Here is a 17,012-nt window from a genome sequence, read left to right as displayed (position 1 = left end):
AGAGCACAACCCTCTGCTTACACCAGGGCAAACCCCAACCCTCTTTCCATGCCAGGCAGTACCAGCCAAGCCAAAGTTAGAGCCAGGAGGGGCTAGCAGTGGCTAACAAAGGAAGAGCAGACTCTTACTTGGTAGTCCACAAGGAGCTCTGGTCCTTTGAAGTACCTAGAGGCCACTCGGACGTTGTATTCCTGAGCTGGGTGGTAGAACTCGGCCAGACCCCAGTCTATGAGCCGCAGCTGGATGGGCAAGGGAAGAGACAAGAGGCAGGAGGCTCAGGATCAGCCAGCTGAAGGTTGGGGTTTGGAGGACCTTAAGAGGTCTTTTCCAACCTTCATGGGTTTCTAGGAGTCATTAGGGTGAAGCCAGAGTTGGAGGCCAAAGCTCTCAAGGCTGCCGTGCGAGAGCGGAGCTTGGGGCGCGGGGAGGAGCTCTGAGGACAGGAGATGCTCTCAGCAGTGCTTGGCTCAGGCTCTTCTCTTCCTCCCCTCCATCCCTGCCCCCATCATCAGCTGGTGAGCTCAGATTGCTCCTCTGCCTCCAAGCACTGGCTCCTCACCTGCTCCACCAGGCACGGGGGGTAGGGAAGGGGCACAAGTCCTGCAGCGTTGATGTCAACAGGGGGCTGAGAGCAAGGATTGACCTAAGGTGGGTGCCCACCACAGCTGCAAGGCATGGGTGGACCTGCCCTGGCATTAAAGGACAGCAGGGCCCCCTCCTGCTAAAGCCTGCCCTGCTTGTGGTGCCACCACTGACTGATAAGGGCAACCAAGCTGGGCAAGGGTCTGGAGAAGAGGGCTGAGGGAGCTGGGGGAGGAAGCTCTGCCCCAGGAGGCTGCTGGAACACTGCAGCAGCTTGCCCAGGGAGGGGGTTTGAGGCTTCATCCCTGGAGATAACCAAGGTGAGGCTCAACAGGGCTCTGGGCAGGCTGAGCTGCACCAAGTGCACCACTGAGCATCTCCCCAGGCACCACATCCACAACCTCTGTGATGAGGACAGGCTGAGGGAGCTGGGGGTGGTCAGCCTGGAGAAGAGAAGGCTCCAGGGGGACCTAATGATGACCTTCCAGGACCTGAAGGAGGCTACAAGCAGGCTGCATAGAGACTCTTTCCAAAGGACAAGCCCAGGGGCAATGGTTTGGGATGAGAGCAGAGCAGATGGAGGTTGGATGTGAGGACCAAGCTCTGCCCCAGGAGGCTGCTGGAACACTGCAGCAGCTTGCCCAGGGAGGGGGTTTGAAGCCTCATCCCTGGAGATAACCAAAGTGAGGCTCACCAAGGCTCTGATCCAGTGGAGGATGTCCCTGCTGAGTGCAGGGGACTTGGACTGGAGGAGCTTTGGGAGGTCCCTTCCAACCCAACCCAGTTCTGTGACTGTCTCCCACCGCAGTGCTCCCCAGTGGGACTTTGGGCAGCTGATGCTGAGGGGCACAAGGGGAGGGGAGGTGGTGAAGGCAAGTGAAAGCAGGTGAGCACAGCTGCCCAGGGGCTGTGGGCAGAGAAGGTGGCAGAGCTGCCAAGCCTGCTGCCAAGCCCTGGTGGCCCCTGAGTACCTTTTTCTGTTGGTGGTCTATCATGACGTTGTGAGGTTTGACGTCCCTGTGCATGATGCCCATGCTGTGACAGTAATCCAGGGCCTGCCAGACACACAGACACACACAGACAGATGTCAGACAGGGCTGGCACCTCGGGCACAGCAGCAGAGAGCCCTTGGCAGCAGCAAGGCTGGCATGAGAACCTGGCATCTTCACGCTGTGCTTCCCTACGGCTGCCTCCGAGGAACACGACGCAAGGAGGTGCCCTCCTCCTGCTGCCCAGCTCCACCCTGGGCACCCTTCTGCTCTCTGGATCCTGCTGCCTTCCTCTTCCATGCCAACCATTCCAGGAGAGCTTCCCACCCTGTGTCCTAAACCACTCTCAGGCTACCAAGTGCCAGCAGAGGAGGGAGGGGGATGCTGTTTAAAGCTTTCAAGGCAGGAGCACACAGAAGCTCTCCAGCTCCATGACCTTGCACCAGTTGCTTGACCCCCCCCAAACCACCATCATCACCTCCACCCCCTTCCAAGCAGCTGTTCCCTGGAGCCAGAGGGCTGGAATGCTGTTTTCTCAGCTCCAAGGAGGCAGGAGGCAGATCCATCCATCAACATCTATCAGATGCTCCTGAGCTCTTCCAGGGAGGGGACTGCCTGCAGCCAACTCAATGGGCAAGGCACCAGTGCCAGGGAAGTGGCACTGCCCTGGGGGGCAGCTGCCAGCACAGCAAGGGCTCAGGGAACATCCTTGGCCTTGCAGGGATTTCCAGCACACAGATCTAGAACAAGGGTGGCCAATTCCAGCACCTGAAGGGATCCTGCAGGGAGGCTGCAGAGAGCCTTTGGCTGAGGGAGTCTAGAGCCAGGCCAAGGGGGAATGGTTTGGAGCTGAGGCAGAGCAGGCTGAGAGTGGAGCTGAAGAAAGAGGTCTTCAATGTGAGGGAGGTGAGACTCTGGCACAGGCTGCCCATGGAGGTGGTTGTGGCTGGAGGTGCCTGGAGGTGCTCAAGGCCAGGCTGGATGAGGCCTTGAGCAGCCAAATCTACCTAAGAGGTGTCCTTGCCCATGGCAGGGGGGTTGGGGCAGATGATCTCTGAGCTCCCTTCCACCCTGAGCTGCTCTCTCACTCCATGATCTGTTCCCAGAGCTGAAGCTGCTCTTGCACACCCTAAGGCAGGAACACTTCAACCTCATCACCTCCCTCCCCCTCTCCCTGGGCTGCTCCAGGCTCCCTCCAACCTTCCTAGCAGGTTCCCTCCCCTGCAGGCAGCTGCAGCCTCCTTCAGGCTCAGCAGATCTATTTCAGCAAGCCCCCAGAGCAGCACTCAGCAGCCCCCCAGAGACTGGCCAGGGCTGGCTGCTAGGTTGGCACTGAGTGCCATGGTGTGGTTGTTTGGCTAGGGCTGGGTGTTAGGTTGGCACTGAGTGCCATGGTGTGGTTGGTTGGCCAGGGCTGGGGGCTAGGTTGGCACTGAGTGCCATGCTCTGGCTGGTTGGGCAGGGCTGGGTGCTAGGTTGGCACTGAGTGCCATGCTCTGGCTGGTTGGGCAGGGCTGGGTGCTAGGTTGGCACTGAGTGCCATGCTCTGGTTGGTTGGGCAGGGCTGGGTGCTAGGTTGGCACTGAGTGCCATGCTCTGGTTGGTTGGGCAGGGCTGGGTGCTAGGTTGGCCTGGCTGAGCTTGGAGCTCTCTTCCAACCTGCCTGGTTCCATGGTTCCATGGTTCCATGATCCCAGAGAGCTTTTCCAACCCAAACAGCTCAGTGGCTCCTTGCTGAGCTGAGCTCCTCTGCTTTTGGGCCTCCCCCTCCTTTGCTCTCTGTGACTTTGGGGTTTGGGGCCCTGCTTTGCCAGCCAGGGGTAAAATCTGGGTTGCTGCTTGGACTGAGTGCCCTCAGGAGACCTTTTCCCACCCTTCAGCATTCCCTCTCTTCCCAAAGCTTGCTGAGCTTTGAGATGGGGGTTGCAGACTTGGTAGGGCTTGCTCCCAGGAGCTGTGCTGCTACCTCTTGCCAGCCCTGCTCATGCCCAGGTGCAGGCATGCAAAGAGCACTCACCTTCAGCAGCTCATACATATAAAACCTGATATCAAAGTCTGTCAGGATCTGGTAGAGTTGCTGGAACAAGAGTTGGGGAGGGGAAGAGAAAGAGAAAGAAGTCAACCATGGAAAGAAAAACAACCAACCAAGGGAAGCAGAAAGAAAAGATTCCAGACCTGGAGCAGTTTCATTTCTCTTTGTCACCTCCCATTCACTGAGCCCATTCCACATACTCCAACCTGGGCATGATGCCAACCCCCCCCAAAGCTTCTCAAGGCTACAAGGTAGGAAATGCAGAAGCAGCACTGGATGAGGCCTCCAGCACAACCTGGGCTAGTGGGGAGGTGTCTTTGCTCCTTGCCATGGGCAGGGTGGAACTGGATGACCTTCAAAGTCTCTTCCAAGCCAATCCATTCTACCTGGACTTCAGCAAAGCCTTTGGCATGGTCTGGGAGAGCAGCCTGGGGCTGCACTTCTGCACAGCCTGCCCTGAGCACAGCTACCCAAACAGGTTGCCCAGGGGGAGGTGGTGCAGTGCCCATGCCTGGAGGTGCTCCAGAAAGCTGCACCCATGGCACTTGGGGCCAGGGTTTGATGCCCATGGTGGGGTTGGGTTGCAATTGGAGTCTTATCTTGAAAGGGTTTTTCCCACCCAAGCAGTTCTGTGATTCCATGAAAAACCAAACCAACAACAGAGCAGCATCCTGGGACAAGAGATCAGCTCTGACCTTGCTGCCCAGGGAGGTTGTGGAGCAGAGACACAGTGAGCGTGGGCAGAGGCTGGCACAGGTTGCCCAGGGAGGTTGTGGAGCACAGAGACACAGTAAGGGTGGGCAGAGCCTGGCACAGGTTGCCCAGGGAGGTTGTGGAGCACAGAGACACAGTGAGGGTGGGCAGAGCCTGGCACAGGTTGCCCAGGAAGGTTGTGGAGCACAGAAGCACAGAATGGGATCAGAGATCCTGAGGTGTTCAGGACCAGGTTGGATGAGACCCTGAGCAACCTGTGCTGGTCAGGAGCTGTCCCTGCCCTTCCAACCCAACCCAATCCCTGGCTCTGTGAGGATGGAATGGCACTTGGGAGCTCCCCAGCAATCCAGCAGCCAAGAGCTGTGCTGCAGCCTCAGAGGTGAAGCTAAGCTCTTAAGATGCCCTCAAGGTTGCTCAGTGCTCTGCAGGCAGCACCTTGGCAGCAGCAGATGTGCTCTGCAGCCTCAGAGGTGAAGCCTTTAAGATGCCCTCAAGGTTGCTCAGTGCTCTGCTGGCAGCACCTTGGCAGCAGCAGATGTGCTCTGCAGCCTCAGAGGTGAAGCCCTTAAGATGCCCTCAAGGTTGCTCAGTGCTCTGCAGGCAGCACCTTGGCAGCAGCAGATGTGCTCTGCAGCCTCAGAGGTGAAGCTAAGCCCTTAGGATGCCCTCAAGGTGGCTCAGTGCTCTGCTGGCAGCAGCAGATGTGCTCTGCAGCCTCAGAGGTGAAGCTAAGCCCTCAAGATGCCCTCAAGGTTGCTCAGTGCTCTGCTAGCAGCACCTTGGCAGCAGCAGATGTGCTCTGCAGCCTCAGAGGTGAAGCTAAGCTCTTAGGATGCCCTCAAGGTGGCTCAGTGCTCTGCTAGCAGCACCTTGGCAGCAGCAGATGTGCTCTGCAGCCTCAGAGGTGTAGCTAAGCTCTTAAGATGCCCTCAAGGTTGCTCAGTGCTCTGATAGCAGCACCTTGGCAGCAGCAGATGTGCTCTGCAGCCTCAGAGGTGAAGCTAAGCCCTTAAGATGCCCTCAAGGTTGCTCAGTGCTCTGATAGCAGCACCCTGGCAGCAGCAGATGTGCTCTGCAGCCTCAGAGGTGAAGCTAAGCCCTTAGGATGCCCTCAAGGTTGCTCAGTGCTCTGCTAGCAGCACCTTGGCAGCAGCAGATGTGCTTTGCAGCCTCTGCCACCCCACAGGGATCCAGCTGGGAAGCAATTCCAGCACCAGTCAGGAGCTGCAGGGTTGCAGCTACAGCTCAGCAGTCTTGGGAGAGGGCTGAGTGAGGACCAAGAGCTGCTCCCCTGCTGAACTGACTCCTCCAAGCTGGGAAGGGACCCAGCACACAAACTCTTTCCTCATCCCTTTTCCCTCTGGAGCCTCCTGACAGGTTGCTGATTGCCATGGGCAAAGGAAAGGTGAAAGCCAACTCCAAACTGCTCCCTCACAGCTCTCAGGGAGCAGCTGACAGATGTGGGGAGAGCCTCCCAGCCCCACACTCACCTTAAAATCTGTGTTGTTGATGTACTCAAACACCAGAGCTGGGGTCTTGGACTGCAGGAGAGAGAGGCAGGGAGAGAGGGAGACACAGTTTAAAGCAGCTCCTGGACTCTCTCTGCCCCAGTAGACCTGCACAAAGGTTTTGCTGCTTCCTGCCCAAAGCTTTTCCTTTCTCCTGCCCAAAGCTTTTGCTGCCTCCTCCTGCCCAAAGCTTTTGCTGCCTCCTCCTGCCCAAAGCTTTTCCCTCCTCCTGCCCAAAGCTTTTCCCTCCTCCTGCCCAAAGCTTTTGCTGCCTCCTCCTGCCCAAAGCTTTTGCTGCCTCCTCCTGCCCAAAGCTTTTGCTGCCTCCTCCTGCCCAAAGCTTTTCCCTCCTCCTGCCCAAAGCTTTTGCTGCCTCCTCCTGCCCAAAGCTTTTGCTGCCTCCTCCTGCCCAAAGCTTTTGCTGCCTCCTCCTGCCCAAAGCTTTTGCTGCCTCCTCCTGCCCAAAGCTTTTCCTTTCTCCTGCCCAAAGCTTTTGCTGCCTCCTCCTGCCCCAAGCTTTTGCTGCCTCCTCCTGCCCCAAGCTTTTGCTGCCTCCTCCTGCCCAAAGCTTTTCCTTTCTCCTGCCCAAAGCTTTTGCTGCCTCCTCCTGCCCAAAGCTTTTGCTGCCTCCTCCTGCCCAAAGCTTTTGCTGCCTCCTCCTGCCCAAAGCTTTTGCTGCCTCCTCCTGCCCAAAGCTTTTCCTTTTCCTGCCCCAAAGCTTTTGCTGCCTCCTCCTGCCCAAAGCTTTTCCTTCCTCCTGCCCAAAGCTTTTGCTGCCTCCTCCTGCCCAAAGCTTTTGCTGCCTCCTCCTGCCCAAAGCTTTTGCTGCCTCCTCCTGCCCAAAGCTTTTGCTGCCTCCTCCTGCCCAAAGCTTTTCCCTCCTCCTGCCCAAAGCTTTTCCTTTTCCTGCCCCAAAGCTTTTGCTGCCTCCTCCTGCCCAAAGCTTTTCCCTCCTCCTGCCCAAAGCTTTTCCTTCCTCCTGCCCAAAGCTTTTGCTGCCTCCTCCTGCCCAAAGCTTTTGCTGCCTCCTCCTGCCCAAAGCTTTTCCCTCCTCCTGCCCAAAGCTTTTCCCTCCTCCTGCCCAAAGCTTTTGCTGCCTCCTGCCCAAAGCTTTTGCTGCCTCCTGCCCAAAGCTTTTGCTGCCTCCTGCCCAAAGCTTTTGCTGCCTCCTGCCCAAAGCTTTTGCTGCCTCCTCCTGCCCAAAGCTTTTGCTGCCTCCTCCTGCCCAAAGCTTTTGCTGCCTCCTCCTGCCCAAAGCTTTTCCTTTCTCCTGCCCAAAGCTTTTGCTGCCTCCTCCTGCCCAAAGCTTTTCCTTCCTCCTGCCCAAAGCTTTTGCTGCCTCCTCCTGCCCAAAGCTTTTGCTGCCTCCTCCTGCCCAAAGGTTTTGCTGCCTCCTCCTGCCCAAAGCTTTTGCTGCCTCCTCCTGCCCAAAGCTTTTGCTGCCTCCTCCTGCCCAAAGCTTTTCCTTTCTCCTGCCCAAAGCTTTTCCTTTCTCCTGCCCAAAGCTTTTGCTGCCTCCTCCTGCCCAAAGCTTTTGCTGCCTCCTCCTGCCCCAAGCTTTTGCTGCCTCCTCCTGCCCAAAGCTTTTCCTTCCTCCTGCCCAAAGCTTTTCCTTTTCCTGCCCCAAAGCTTTTGCTGCCTCCTCCTGCCCAAAGCTTTTCCTTCCTCCTGCCCAAAGCTTTTGCTGCCTCCTGCCCAAAGCTTTTCCCTCCTCCTGCCCAAAGCTTTTCCCCTCCTCCTGCCCAAAGCTTTTGCTGCCTCCTGCCCCAAGCTTTTGCTGCCTCCTGCCCAAAGCTTTTGCTGCCTCCTCCTGCCCAAAGCTTTTGCTGCCTCCTCCTGCCCAAAGCTTTTGCTGCCTCCTCCTGCCCAAAGCTTTTGCTGCCTCCTCCTGCCCAAAGCTTTTGCTGCCTCCTCCTGCCCAAAGCTTTTGCTGCCTCCTCCTGCCCCAAGCTTTAGCTCTCCCCCACAAGCCAAGAGAGGCAAAGGGCAGGGAAGGGCTGCCAGGGCTGCCAGCAAGCTGGGAGGCACAGACCTCAGCCTGCTGCAGCTCACAGCAAACATCCCAGCAAGGGGATAACTGTGGCAGAGCACACAAAGGAGATGCCCTCTGGGCACAACAGCAAGTCCAAGGCTGGAAAATGCTCCAGATCCAACAGCCCTGGCAGATGTTCATGCTCCAGATGCCAGGCAGAAGCTGGCAAGCTACAGGCTCTGCTTGCTGCCTGGAGGGCTGCAAAGCTTCTCCACCATCAGTGATGGGGATCTCATAGAAGGGGGTGGGAAGAAGGAAAAGGAGCTCATCCCAACCAACAGCCAGCAGGAGAGCCCAGAGAGCTGGCACAGCTCAGCCCTGCTTGGCACAAGGGCAGTGGGCACAGGTAGCACCCAGCTGGGCTGAGAGCAGGGCAGGAAGGAGGCAGGGGCAGGGCAGGGGGAGGCAGGGGCAGGGCAGGGGGAGCCAGAGGGAGGGCAGGGGGAGCCAGAGGGAGGGCAGGGAGAATCAGGGGCAGGGCAGGGGGTGCCAGAGGGAGGGCAGGGGGTGCCAGAGGGAGGGCAGGGGGAGCCAGGGGGAGGGCAGGGGGAGCCAGAGGGCAGGGCAGGGGGAGCCAGAGGGCAGGGCAGGGGGAGCCAGAGGGCAGGGCAGGGGGAGCCAGAGGGCAGGGCAGGGGGAGCCAGAGGGCAGGGCAGGGGGAGCCATTGGGAGGGCAGGGGGAGCCAGAGGGCAGGGCAGGGGGAGCCAGAGGGCAGGGCAGGGGGAGCCAGAGGGCAGGGCAGGGGGAGCCAGAGGGCAGGGCAGGGGGAGCCAGAGGGCAGGGCAGGGGGAGCCAGGGGCAGGGCAGGGGGAGCCAGAGGGCAAGGCAGGGGGAGCCAGAGGGCAGGGCAGGGGGAGCCAGAGGGCAGGGCAGGGGGAGCCAGAGGGCAGGGCAGGGGGAGCCAGAGGGCAGGGCAGGGGGAGCCAGGGGCAGGGCAGGGGGAGCCAGAGGGCAGGGCAGGGGGAGCCAGGGGCAGGGCAGGGGGAGCCAGGGGCAGGGCAGGGGGAGACAGAAGCAGGGCAGGGGCAGCCAGAGGGAGGGCAGGGGCAGCCAGAGGGAGGGCAGGGGCAGCCAGAGGGAGGGCAGGGGGAGGCAGAGGCAGGGCAGAGGGAGCCAGAGGGAGGTCAGGGGAGCCAGAGGCAGGGCAGGGGAGCCAGAGGCAGGGCAGGGGAGCCAGAGGGAGGTCAGGGGAGCCAGAGGGAGGTCAGGGGAGCCAGGGGCAGGGCAGGGGGAGCCAGGGGCAGGGCAGGGGGAGCCAGAGGGAGGGCAGGGGGAGCCAGGGGCAGGGCAGAGGGAGACAGGGGCAGGGCAGGGGGAGCCATTGGGAGGTCAGGGGGCAGTGCCTGCAAGCAGCAGGGGAGCAAACCCCCCACCCCCCACCCCGGGGCACCTACCACGGGGTCTTTGACGATGTCGATCAGGTTAATGATGTTGGTGCCCCCGCGGAGGTTCTCCAGGATCTTCACCTCTCGTTTTATCTTCTTTTTCTTCACTGGCTTAAATAGACAAAAGAGATGGGAAGTGAGAGCCTTCCACACCCACCTTTGTCTGCAGCACATCGCCTCCCACCCCCCCTCCCCCCTCTCTCTCTCTCCCCCTGTGCTGCCATCCATCAAGAGGGCACTTCCTGAGCTGCCCAGAGGGCACACACAGGCCCTCTGCAGGAGCTGCAACTTCCCTTCCACGCAGTGAAGCAGCTTGGAAAAGGCCTCCAGGATCATCGAGGCCAATCCTAGCATCTACCACCTGCTGATGAGCTCAGCTCAGCCTCCTCCAACCCCTCCAGGGGTGAGGAGGACTCCACCACCTCCCTGGGCAGCCCAATACAGTGCCAATCACTCTCTCTGTGAGAGAGTGCCAGAGCATGGCACTCAGTGCCATCCTAGCACCCAGCCCTGCCAACCAACCACACCATGGCACTCAGTGCCATCCTAGCACCCAGCCCTGCCAACCAACCACACCATGGCACTCAGTGCCAACCTAGCACCCAGCCCTGCCCAACCAACCACACCATGGCACTCAGTGCCAACCTAGCACCCAGCCCTGCCCAACCAACCACACCATGGCACTCAGTGCCAACCTAGCACCCAGCCCTGCCCAAACAACCAGACCATGGCACTCAGTGCCAACCTAGCACCCAGCCCTGCCCAAACAACCAGACCATGGCACTCAGTGCCAACCTAGCACCCAGCCCTGCCCAACCAACCAGACCATGGCACTCAATGCCAACCTAGCACCCAGCCCTGGCCAATGGTTTAAGCTGGGAGGGAGCTCAAACCTCATCCAGTGCCAACCCCTGCCATGGCAGGGACACCTCCCACCAGCACAGGCTGCTCAAGGCCTCATCTCATCTGGGCTTGAACTCCTTCAGGGAGGGAGCAGCCACAATCTCTCTGGGCAACCTGTGCCAGCTTCCAGTGCTGGCTGCTTTGGCACCACCTGACTCCCCCCCAAAAAGCCTTCTCCTGCAGGCTGCTCTGCAGCCACTGCTCAGCCAGCCTGGTTCTGTGCTGGGCACTGCCCTGCCCCAGCTGCTCACCAGCCTGGCTCTGTGCTGGGCATTGCCCTGCCCCAGCTGCTCACCAGCCTGGCTCTGTGCTGGGCACTGCCCTGCCCCAGCTGCTCCCCAGCCTGGCTCTGTGCTGGGCACTGCCCTGCCCCAGCTGCTCACCAGCCTGGCTCTGTGCTGGGCACTGCCCTGCCCCAGCTGCTCACCAGCCTGGCTCTGTGCTGGGCACTGCCCTGCCCCAGCTGCTCACCAGCCTGGCTCTGTGCTGGGCACTGCCCTGCCCCAGCTGCTCACCAGCCTGGCTCTGTGCTGGGCACTGCCCTGCCCCAGCTGCAGGACCTTGCCCTTGGCCTTGCTGAGCTTCAGGAGGTTGTCTTGGGCTCAGCTCTGCAGCCTCTCCTGGTGCCTCTGGGCTGGATCCTTCCCTGCAACCTCTCAGTGGCACCACCCAGCTCGGTGCCAGCTGTGCCACACAGCTCAGTGCCACCTGCAGGCTTCCTGAGGATGCTTCAGTGCCACTGAATCCTGGAATGGGCTGGGTTGGAAGGGACCTCAAAGCTCATCCAGCTCCAACCCCCTGCCACAGGCAGGGATTCCTTCCACCAACCCAGGCTGCTCAAGGCCTCATCCAACCTGCCCTTGGACACTTCCCTGGGAAACCTGTGCCAGGCTCTCCCCACCCTCACTGCCAACAATTTCTTCCCCATCTCCAGTCTCAAGCTGCCCTCCTCACCCCTGCCACCACCCATGCCAGCTGCTAGCCAAGAACACACCACTTGGGCTCCTATTTCTCCCCCCCCAGTAACCAACTCCAAGCCTGAGCAAGAAAAACACTTTGGTGCAAACCTCCCTGGGCAAACCTGTGCCAGGCTCTGCCCACCCTCACTGCCAACTTCTTCCTCCTCTCCCCTCTCTCTTGCCCCTCTCCCTCTATCCACTCTCTCTTTTCCCTCTCCTCCTCTCCACTCTCTTTCCCCTCTCCCCCTCTCCTTCCCCTCTCTCAGCTCAAAGCCATCATCCCTCATCCTGCTACTCCCAACCCTATCCTCAGTCCTTCTCCAGCTCTCCTGAGCTCCCTCCAGCTCCTGAGCTCTCCCTGGACATTTCTCTTCTCCAAGCTGCACCACCCCAACTCTCCAAGCCAGTCCTGCCCTGAGGCAGCATCTCCAACCCTCTGACCATCTTGGTGGCCTCCTCCTGGACCCTCTCCAGCAGCTCCATGCCCCTGGGTTACTCCAGCAGCCAGAGCTGTACCAAACTGAGCAAAGCCTAAGAGCTCAGCAGCACCACGAAGCCTGCAGCACACAGAACAGCTCAAGGGCAGGCTCTGCCCACCCTCACTGCCAACTTCTCTCTCTCTCCACTCTCTTTCCCCTCTCCTCCTCTCCACTCTCTCCTTCCCCTCTCTCAGCTCAAAGCCATTATCCCTCATCCTGCTACTCCCAACCCTATCCTCAGTCCTTCTCCAGCTCTCCTGAGCTCCCTCCAGCTCCTGCAAAGCTGCTCTGAGCTCTCCCTGGACCCTTCTCTTCTCCAAGCTGCACCACCCCAACTCTCCAAACCAGTCCTGCCCTGAGGCAGCATCTCCAACCCTCTGACCATCTTGGTGGCCTCCTCCTGGACCCTCTCCAGCAGCTCCATGCCCCTGGGTTACTCCAGCAGCCAGAGCTCAACCAGCACTGAGCAAAGCCTAAGAGCTCAGCAGCACCATGAAGCCTCCAGCACTCAGAGCAGCACAAGGGCAGGCTCTGCCCACCCTCACTGCCAACTTCTTCCTCCTCTCCACTCTCTTTCCCCTCTCCCCCTCTCCACTCTCTCTTTTCCCTCTCCTCCTCTCCACTCTCTCCTTCCCCTCTCCCAGCTCAAAGCCATTATCCCTCATCCTGCTACTCCCAACCCTTGTCCAAAGTCCTTCTCCAGCTCTCCTGAGCTCCCTCCAGCTCCTGCAAAGCTGCTCTGAGCTCTCCCTGCACCCTTCTCTTCTCCAAGCTGCACCACCCCAACTCTCCAAGCCAGTCCTGCCCTGAGGCAGCATCTCCAACCCTCTGACCATCTTGGTGGCCTCCTCCTGGACCCTCTCCAGCAGCTCCATGCCCCTGGATGACTCCAGCAGCCCATAAAGAGCTCAACCAGCACTGAGCAAAGCCTAAGAGCTCAGCAGCACCACGAAGCCTGCAGCACTCAGAGCAGCACAAGGGCAGGCTCTGCCCACCCTCACTGCCAACTTCTTCCTCCTCTCCACTCTCTTTCCCCTCTGCCCCTCTCCACTCTCTCCTTCCCCTCTCCCAGCTCAAAGCCATCATCCCTCATCCTGCCATTCCCAACCCTTACCCTCAGTCCTTCTCCAGCTCTCCTAAGCCCCCTCCAGCTCCTGCAAAGCTGCTCTGAGCTCCCCCTGCACCTTTCTCTTCTCCAAGCAGCACCACCCCAACTCTCCAAGCCAGTCCTGCCCTGAGGCAGCACCTCCAACCCTCTGACCATCTTGGTGGCCTCCTCCTGGACCCTCTCCAGCAGCTCCATGCCCCTGGGTTACTCCAGCAGCCAGAGCTCAACCAGCACTGAGCAAAGCCTAAGAGCTCAGCAGCACCATGAAGCCTCCAGCACTCAGAGCAGCACAAGGGCAGGCTCTGCCCACCCTCACTGCCAACTTCTTCCTCCTCTCCACTCTCTTTCCCCTCTCCCCCTCTCCACTCTCTCTTTTCCCTCTCCTCCTCTCCACTCTCTCTTTCCCCTCTCTCAGCTCAAAGCCATCAGCCCTCATCCTGCTACTCCCAACCCTTACCCTCAGTCCTTCTCCAGCTCTCCTGAGCTCCCTCCAGCTCCTGCAAAGCTGCTCTGAGCTCTCCCTGCACCTTTCTCCTCTCCAAGCTGCACCACCCCAACACTCCAAGCCAGTCCTACCCTGAGGCAGCTTCTCCAACCCTCTGACCATCTTGGTGGCCTCCTCCTGGACCCTCTCCAGCAGCTCCATGCCCCTGGGTTACTCCAGCAGCCAGAGCTCAACCAGCACTGAGCAGAGCCTAAGAGCTCAGCAGCACCACGAAGCCTGCAGCACTCAGAGCAGCCCAAGGGCAGGCTCTGCCCACCCTCACTGCCAACTTCTTCCTCCTCTCCACTCTCTTTCCCCTCTCCCCCTCTCCATTCTCTTTCCCTTCTCCTCCTCTCCACTCTCTCTTTCCCCTCTCCCCCTCTCCACTCTCTTTCCCCTCTCCTCCTCTCCACTCTCTCTTTCCCCTCTCCCCCTCTCCACTCTCTTTCCCCTCTCCTCCTCTCCACTCTCTCCTTCCCCTCTCTCAGCTCAAAGCCATTATCCCTCATCCTGCTACTCCCAACCCTATCCTCAGCCCTTCTCCAGCTCTCCTGAGCTCCCTCCAGCTCCTGCAAAGCTGCTCTGAGCTCTCCCTGGACCCTTCTCTTCTCCAAGCTGCACCACCCCAACTCTCCAAGCCAGTCCTGCCCTGAGGCAGCATCTCCAACCCTCTGACCATCTTGGTGGCCTCCTCCTGGACCCTCTCCAGCAGCTCCATGCCCCTGGGTTACTCCAGCAGCCCATAAAGAGCTCAACCAGCACTGAGCAAAGCCTAAGAGCTCAGCAGCACCATGAAGCCTGCAGCACTCAGAGCAGCCCAAGGGCAGGCTCTGCCCACCCTCACTGCCAACTTCTTCCTCCTCTCCACTCTCTTTCCCCTCTCCCCCTCTCCACTCTCTCTTTTCCCTCTCCTCCTCTCCACTCTCTCCTTCCCCTCTCCCAGCTCAAAGCCATCATCCCTCATCCTGCCATTCCCAACCCTTGTCCAAAGTCCTTCTCCAGCTCTCCTGAGCTCCCTCCAGCTCCTGCAAAGCTGCTCTGAGCTCTCCCTGCACCTTTCTCCTCTCCAAGCTGCACCACCCCAACACTCCAAGCCAGTCCTACCCTGAGGCAGCATCTCCAACCCTCTGACCATCTTGGTGGCCTCCTCCTGGACCCTCTCCAGCAGCTCCATGCCCCTGGGTTACTCCAGCAGCCCATAAAGAGCTCAACCAGCACTGAGCAAAGCCTAAGAGCTCAGCAGCACCACGAAGCCTGCAGCACTCAGAGCAGCCCAAGGGCAGGCTCTGCCCACCCTCACTGCCAACTTCTTCCTCCTCTCCACTCTCTTTCCCCTCTGCCCCTCTCCACTCTCTCCTTCCCCTCTCCCAGCTCAAAGCCATCATCCCTCATCCTGCCATTCCCAACCCTTACCCTCAGTCCTTCTCCAGCTCTCCTAAGCCCCCTCCAGCTCCTGCAAAGCTGCTCTGAGCTCCCCCTGCACCCTTCTCTTCTCCAAGCAGCACCACCCCAACTCTCCAAGCCAGTCCTGCCCTGAGGCAGCACCTCCAACCCTCTGACCATCTTGGTGGCCTCCTCCTGGACCCTCTCCAGCAGCTCCATGCCCCTGGGTTACTCCAGCAGCCAGAGCTCAACCAGCACTGAGCAAAGCCTAAGAGCTCAGCAGCACCATGAAGCCTCCAGCACTCAGAGCAGCACAAGGGCAGGCTCTGCCCACCCTCACTGCCAACTTCTTCCTCCTCTCCACTCTCTTTCCCCTCTCCCCCTCTCCACTCTCTCTTTTCCCTCTCCTCCTCTCCACTCTCTCTTTCCCCTCTCTCAGCTCAAAGCCATCAGCCCTCATCCTGCTACTCCCAACCCTTACCCTCAGTCCTCCTCCAGCTCTCCTGAGCTCCCTCCAGCTCCTGCAAAGCTGCTCTGACTTCTCCCTGGACATTTCTCTTCTCCAAGCTGCACCACCCCAACTCTCCAAGCCAGTCCTGCCTTGAGGCAGCATCTCCAACCCTCTGACCATCTTGGTGGCCTCCTCCTGGACCCTCTCCAGCAGCTCCATGCCCCTGGGTTACTCCAGCAGCCAGAGCTCAACCAGCACTGAACAGAGCCTAAGAGCTCAGCAGCACCACGAAGCCTGCAGCACACAGAGCAGCACAAGGGCAGGCTCTGCCCACCCTCACTGCCAACTTCTTCCTCCTCTCCATTCTCTTTCCCTTCTCCTCCTCTCCACTCTCTCTTTCCCCTCTCCTCCTCTCCACTCTCTCTTTCCCCTCTCCCAGCTCAAAGCCATCATCCCTCATCCTGCCATTCCCAACCCTTACCCTCAGTCCTTCTCCAGCTCTCCTGAGCTCCCTCCAGCTCCTGCAAAGCTGCTCTGAGCTCTCCCTGCACCTTTCTCCTCTCCAAGCAGCACCACCCCAACACTCCAAGCCAGTCCTACCCTGAGGCAGCTTCTCCAACCCTCTGACCATCTTGGTGGCCTCCTCCTGGACCCTCTCCAGCAGCTCCATGCCCCTGGGTTACTCCAGCAGCCAGAGCTCAACCAGCACTGAGCAGAGCCTAAGAGCTCAGCAGCACCACGAAGCCTGCAGCACTCAGAGCAGCCCAAGGGCAGGCTCTGCCCACCCTCACTGCCAACTTCTTCCTCCTCTCCACTCTCTTTCCCGTCTCCCCCTCTCCATTCTCTTTCCCTTCTCCTCCTCTCCACTCTCTCTTTCCCCTCTCCCCCTCTCCACTCTCTTTCCCCTCTCCTCCTCTCCACTCTCTCTTTCCCCTCTCCCCCTCTCCACTCTCTTTCCCCTCTCCTCCTCTCCACTCTCTCCTTCCCCTCTCTCAGCTCAAAGCCATTATCCCTCATCCTGCTACTCCCAACCCTATCCTCAGCCCTTCTCCAGCTCTCCTGAGCTCCCTCCAGCTCCTGCAAAGCTGCTCTGACCTCTCCCTGCACCCTTCTCTTCTCCAAGCTGCACCACCCCAACTCTCCAAGCCAGTCCTGCCCTGAGGCAGCATCTCCAACCCTCTGACCATCTTGGTGGCCTCCTCCTGGACCCTCTCCAGCAGCTCCATGCCCCTGGGTTACTCCAGCAGCCCATAAAGAGCTCAACCAGCACTGAGCAAAGCCTAAGAGCTCAGCAGCACCATGAAGCCTGCAGCACTCAGAGCAGCCCAAGGGCAGGCTCTGCCCACCCTCACTGCCAACTTCTTCCTCCTCTCCACTCTCTTTCCCCTCTCCCCCTCTCCACTCTCTCTTTTCCCTCTCCTCCTCTCCACTCTCTCCTTCCCCTCTCCCAGCTCAAAGCCATCATCCCTCATCCTGCCATTCCCAACCCTTGTCCAAAGTCCTTCTCCAGCTCTCCTGAGCTCCCTCCAGCTCCTGCAAAGCTGCTCTGAGCTCTCCCTGCACCTTTCTCCTCTCCAAGCTGCACCACCCCAACACTCCAAGCCAGTCCTACCCTGAGGCAGCATCTCCAACCCTCTGACCATCTTGGTGGCCTCCTCCTGGACCCTCTCCAGCAGCTCCATGCCCCTGGGTTACTCCAGCAGCCCATAAAGAGCTCAACCAGCACTGAGCAAAGCCTAAGAGCTCAGCAGCACCACGAAGCCTGCAGCACTCAGAGCAGCCCAAGGGCAGGCTCTGCCCACCCTCACTGCCAACTTCTTCCTCCTCTCCACTCTCTTTCCCCTCTCCCCCTCTCCACTCTCTCTTTTCCCTCTCCTCCTCTCCACTCTCTCTTTCCCCTCTCCCAGCTCAAAGCCATCAGCCCTCATCCTGCCATTCCCAACCCTTGTCCAAAGTCCTTCTCCAGCTCTCCTGAGCTCCCTCCAGCTCCTGCAAAGCTGCT

The 17,012-nt window shown here is 59.6% G+C and overlaps 1 protein-coding gene across 2 annotated transcripts in view; it reads right to left on the bottom strand.

The window, feature by feature from the left end:
• Positions 1 to 17,012, bottom strand: part of CSNK2A2 (casein kinase 2 alpha 2) — a 40,799-nt gene that overhangs the window by 13,788 nt on the left and 9,999 nt on the right. For both annotated transcript variants that reach the window (XM_064160574.1, XM_064160575.1), the window contains exons 3-7: positions 9,253 to 9,354; positions 5,808 to 5,858; positions 3,589 to 3,648; positions 1,554 to 1,637; positions 129 to 239 (exon numbers count right to left, since the gene is read on the bottom strand). In XM_064160574.1, the coding sequence (XP_064016644.1) occupies positions 129 to 239; positions 1,554 to 1,637; positions 3,589 to 3,648; positions 5,808 to 5,858; positions 9,253 to 9,354 (408 nt within the window). The remainder of the gene's footprint in view (positions 1 to 128; positions 240 to 1,553; positions 1,638 to 3,588; positions 3,649 to 5,807; positions 5,859 to 9,252; positions 9,355 to 17,012) is intronic.

This window comes from Pogoniulus pusillus, chromosome 20 (genome assembly GCF_015220805.1).
Source record: "Pogoniulus pusillus isolate bPogPus1 chromosome 20, bPogPus1.pri, whole genome shotgun sequence".
NCBI lineage: Eukaryota > Metazoa > Chordata > Aves > Piciformes > Lybiidae > Pogoniulus > Pogoniulus pusillus.
The sequence above is the reverse complement of the archived record's forward strand: the minus strand, read 5'-3'. Positions and strand labels throughout refer to the sequence as shown.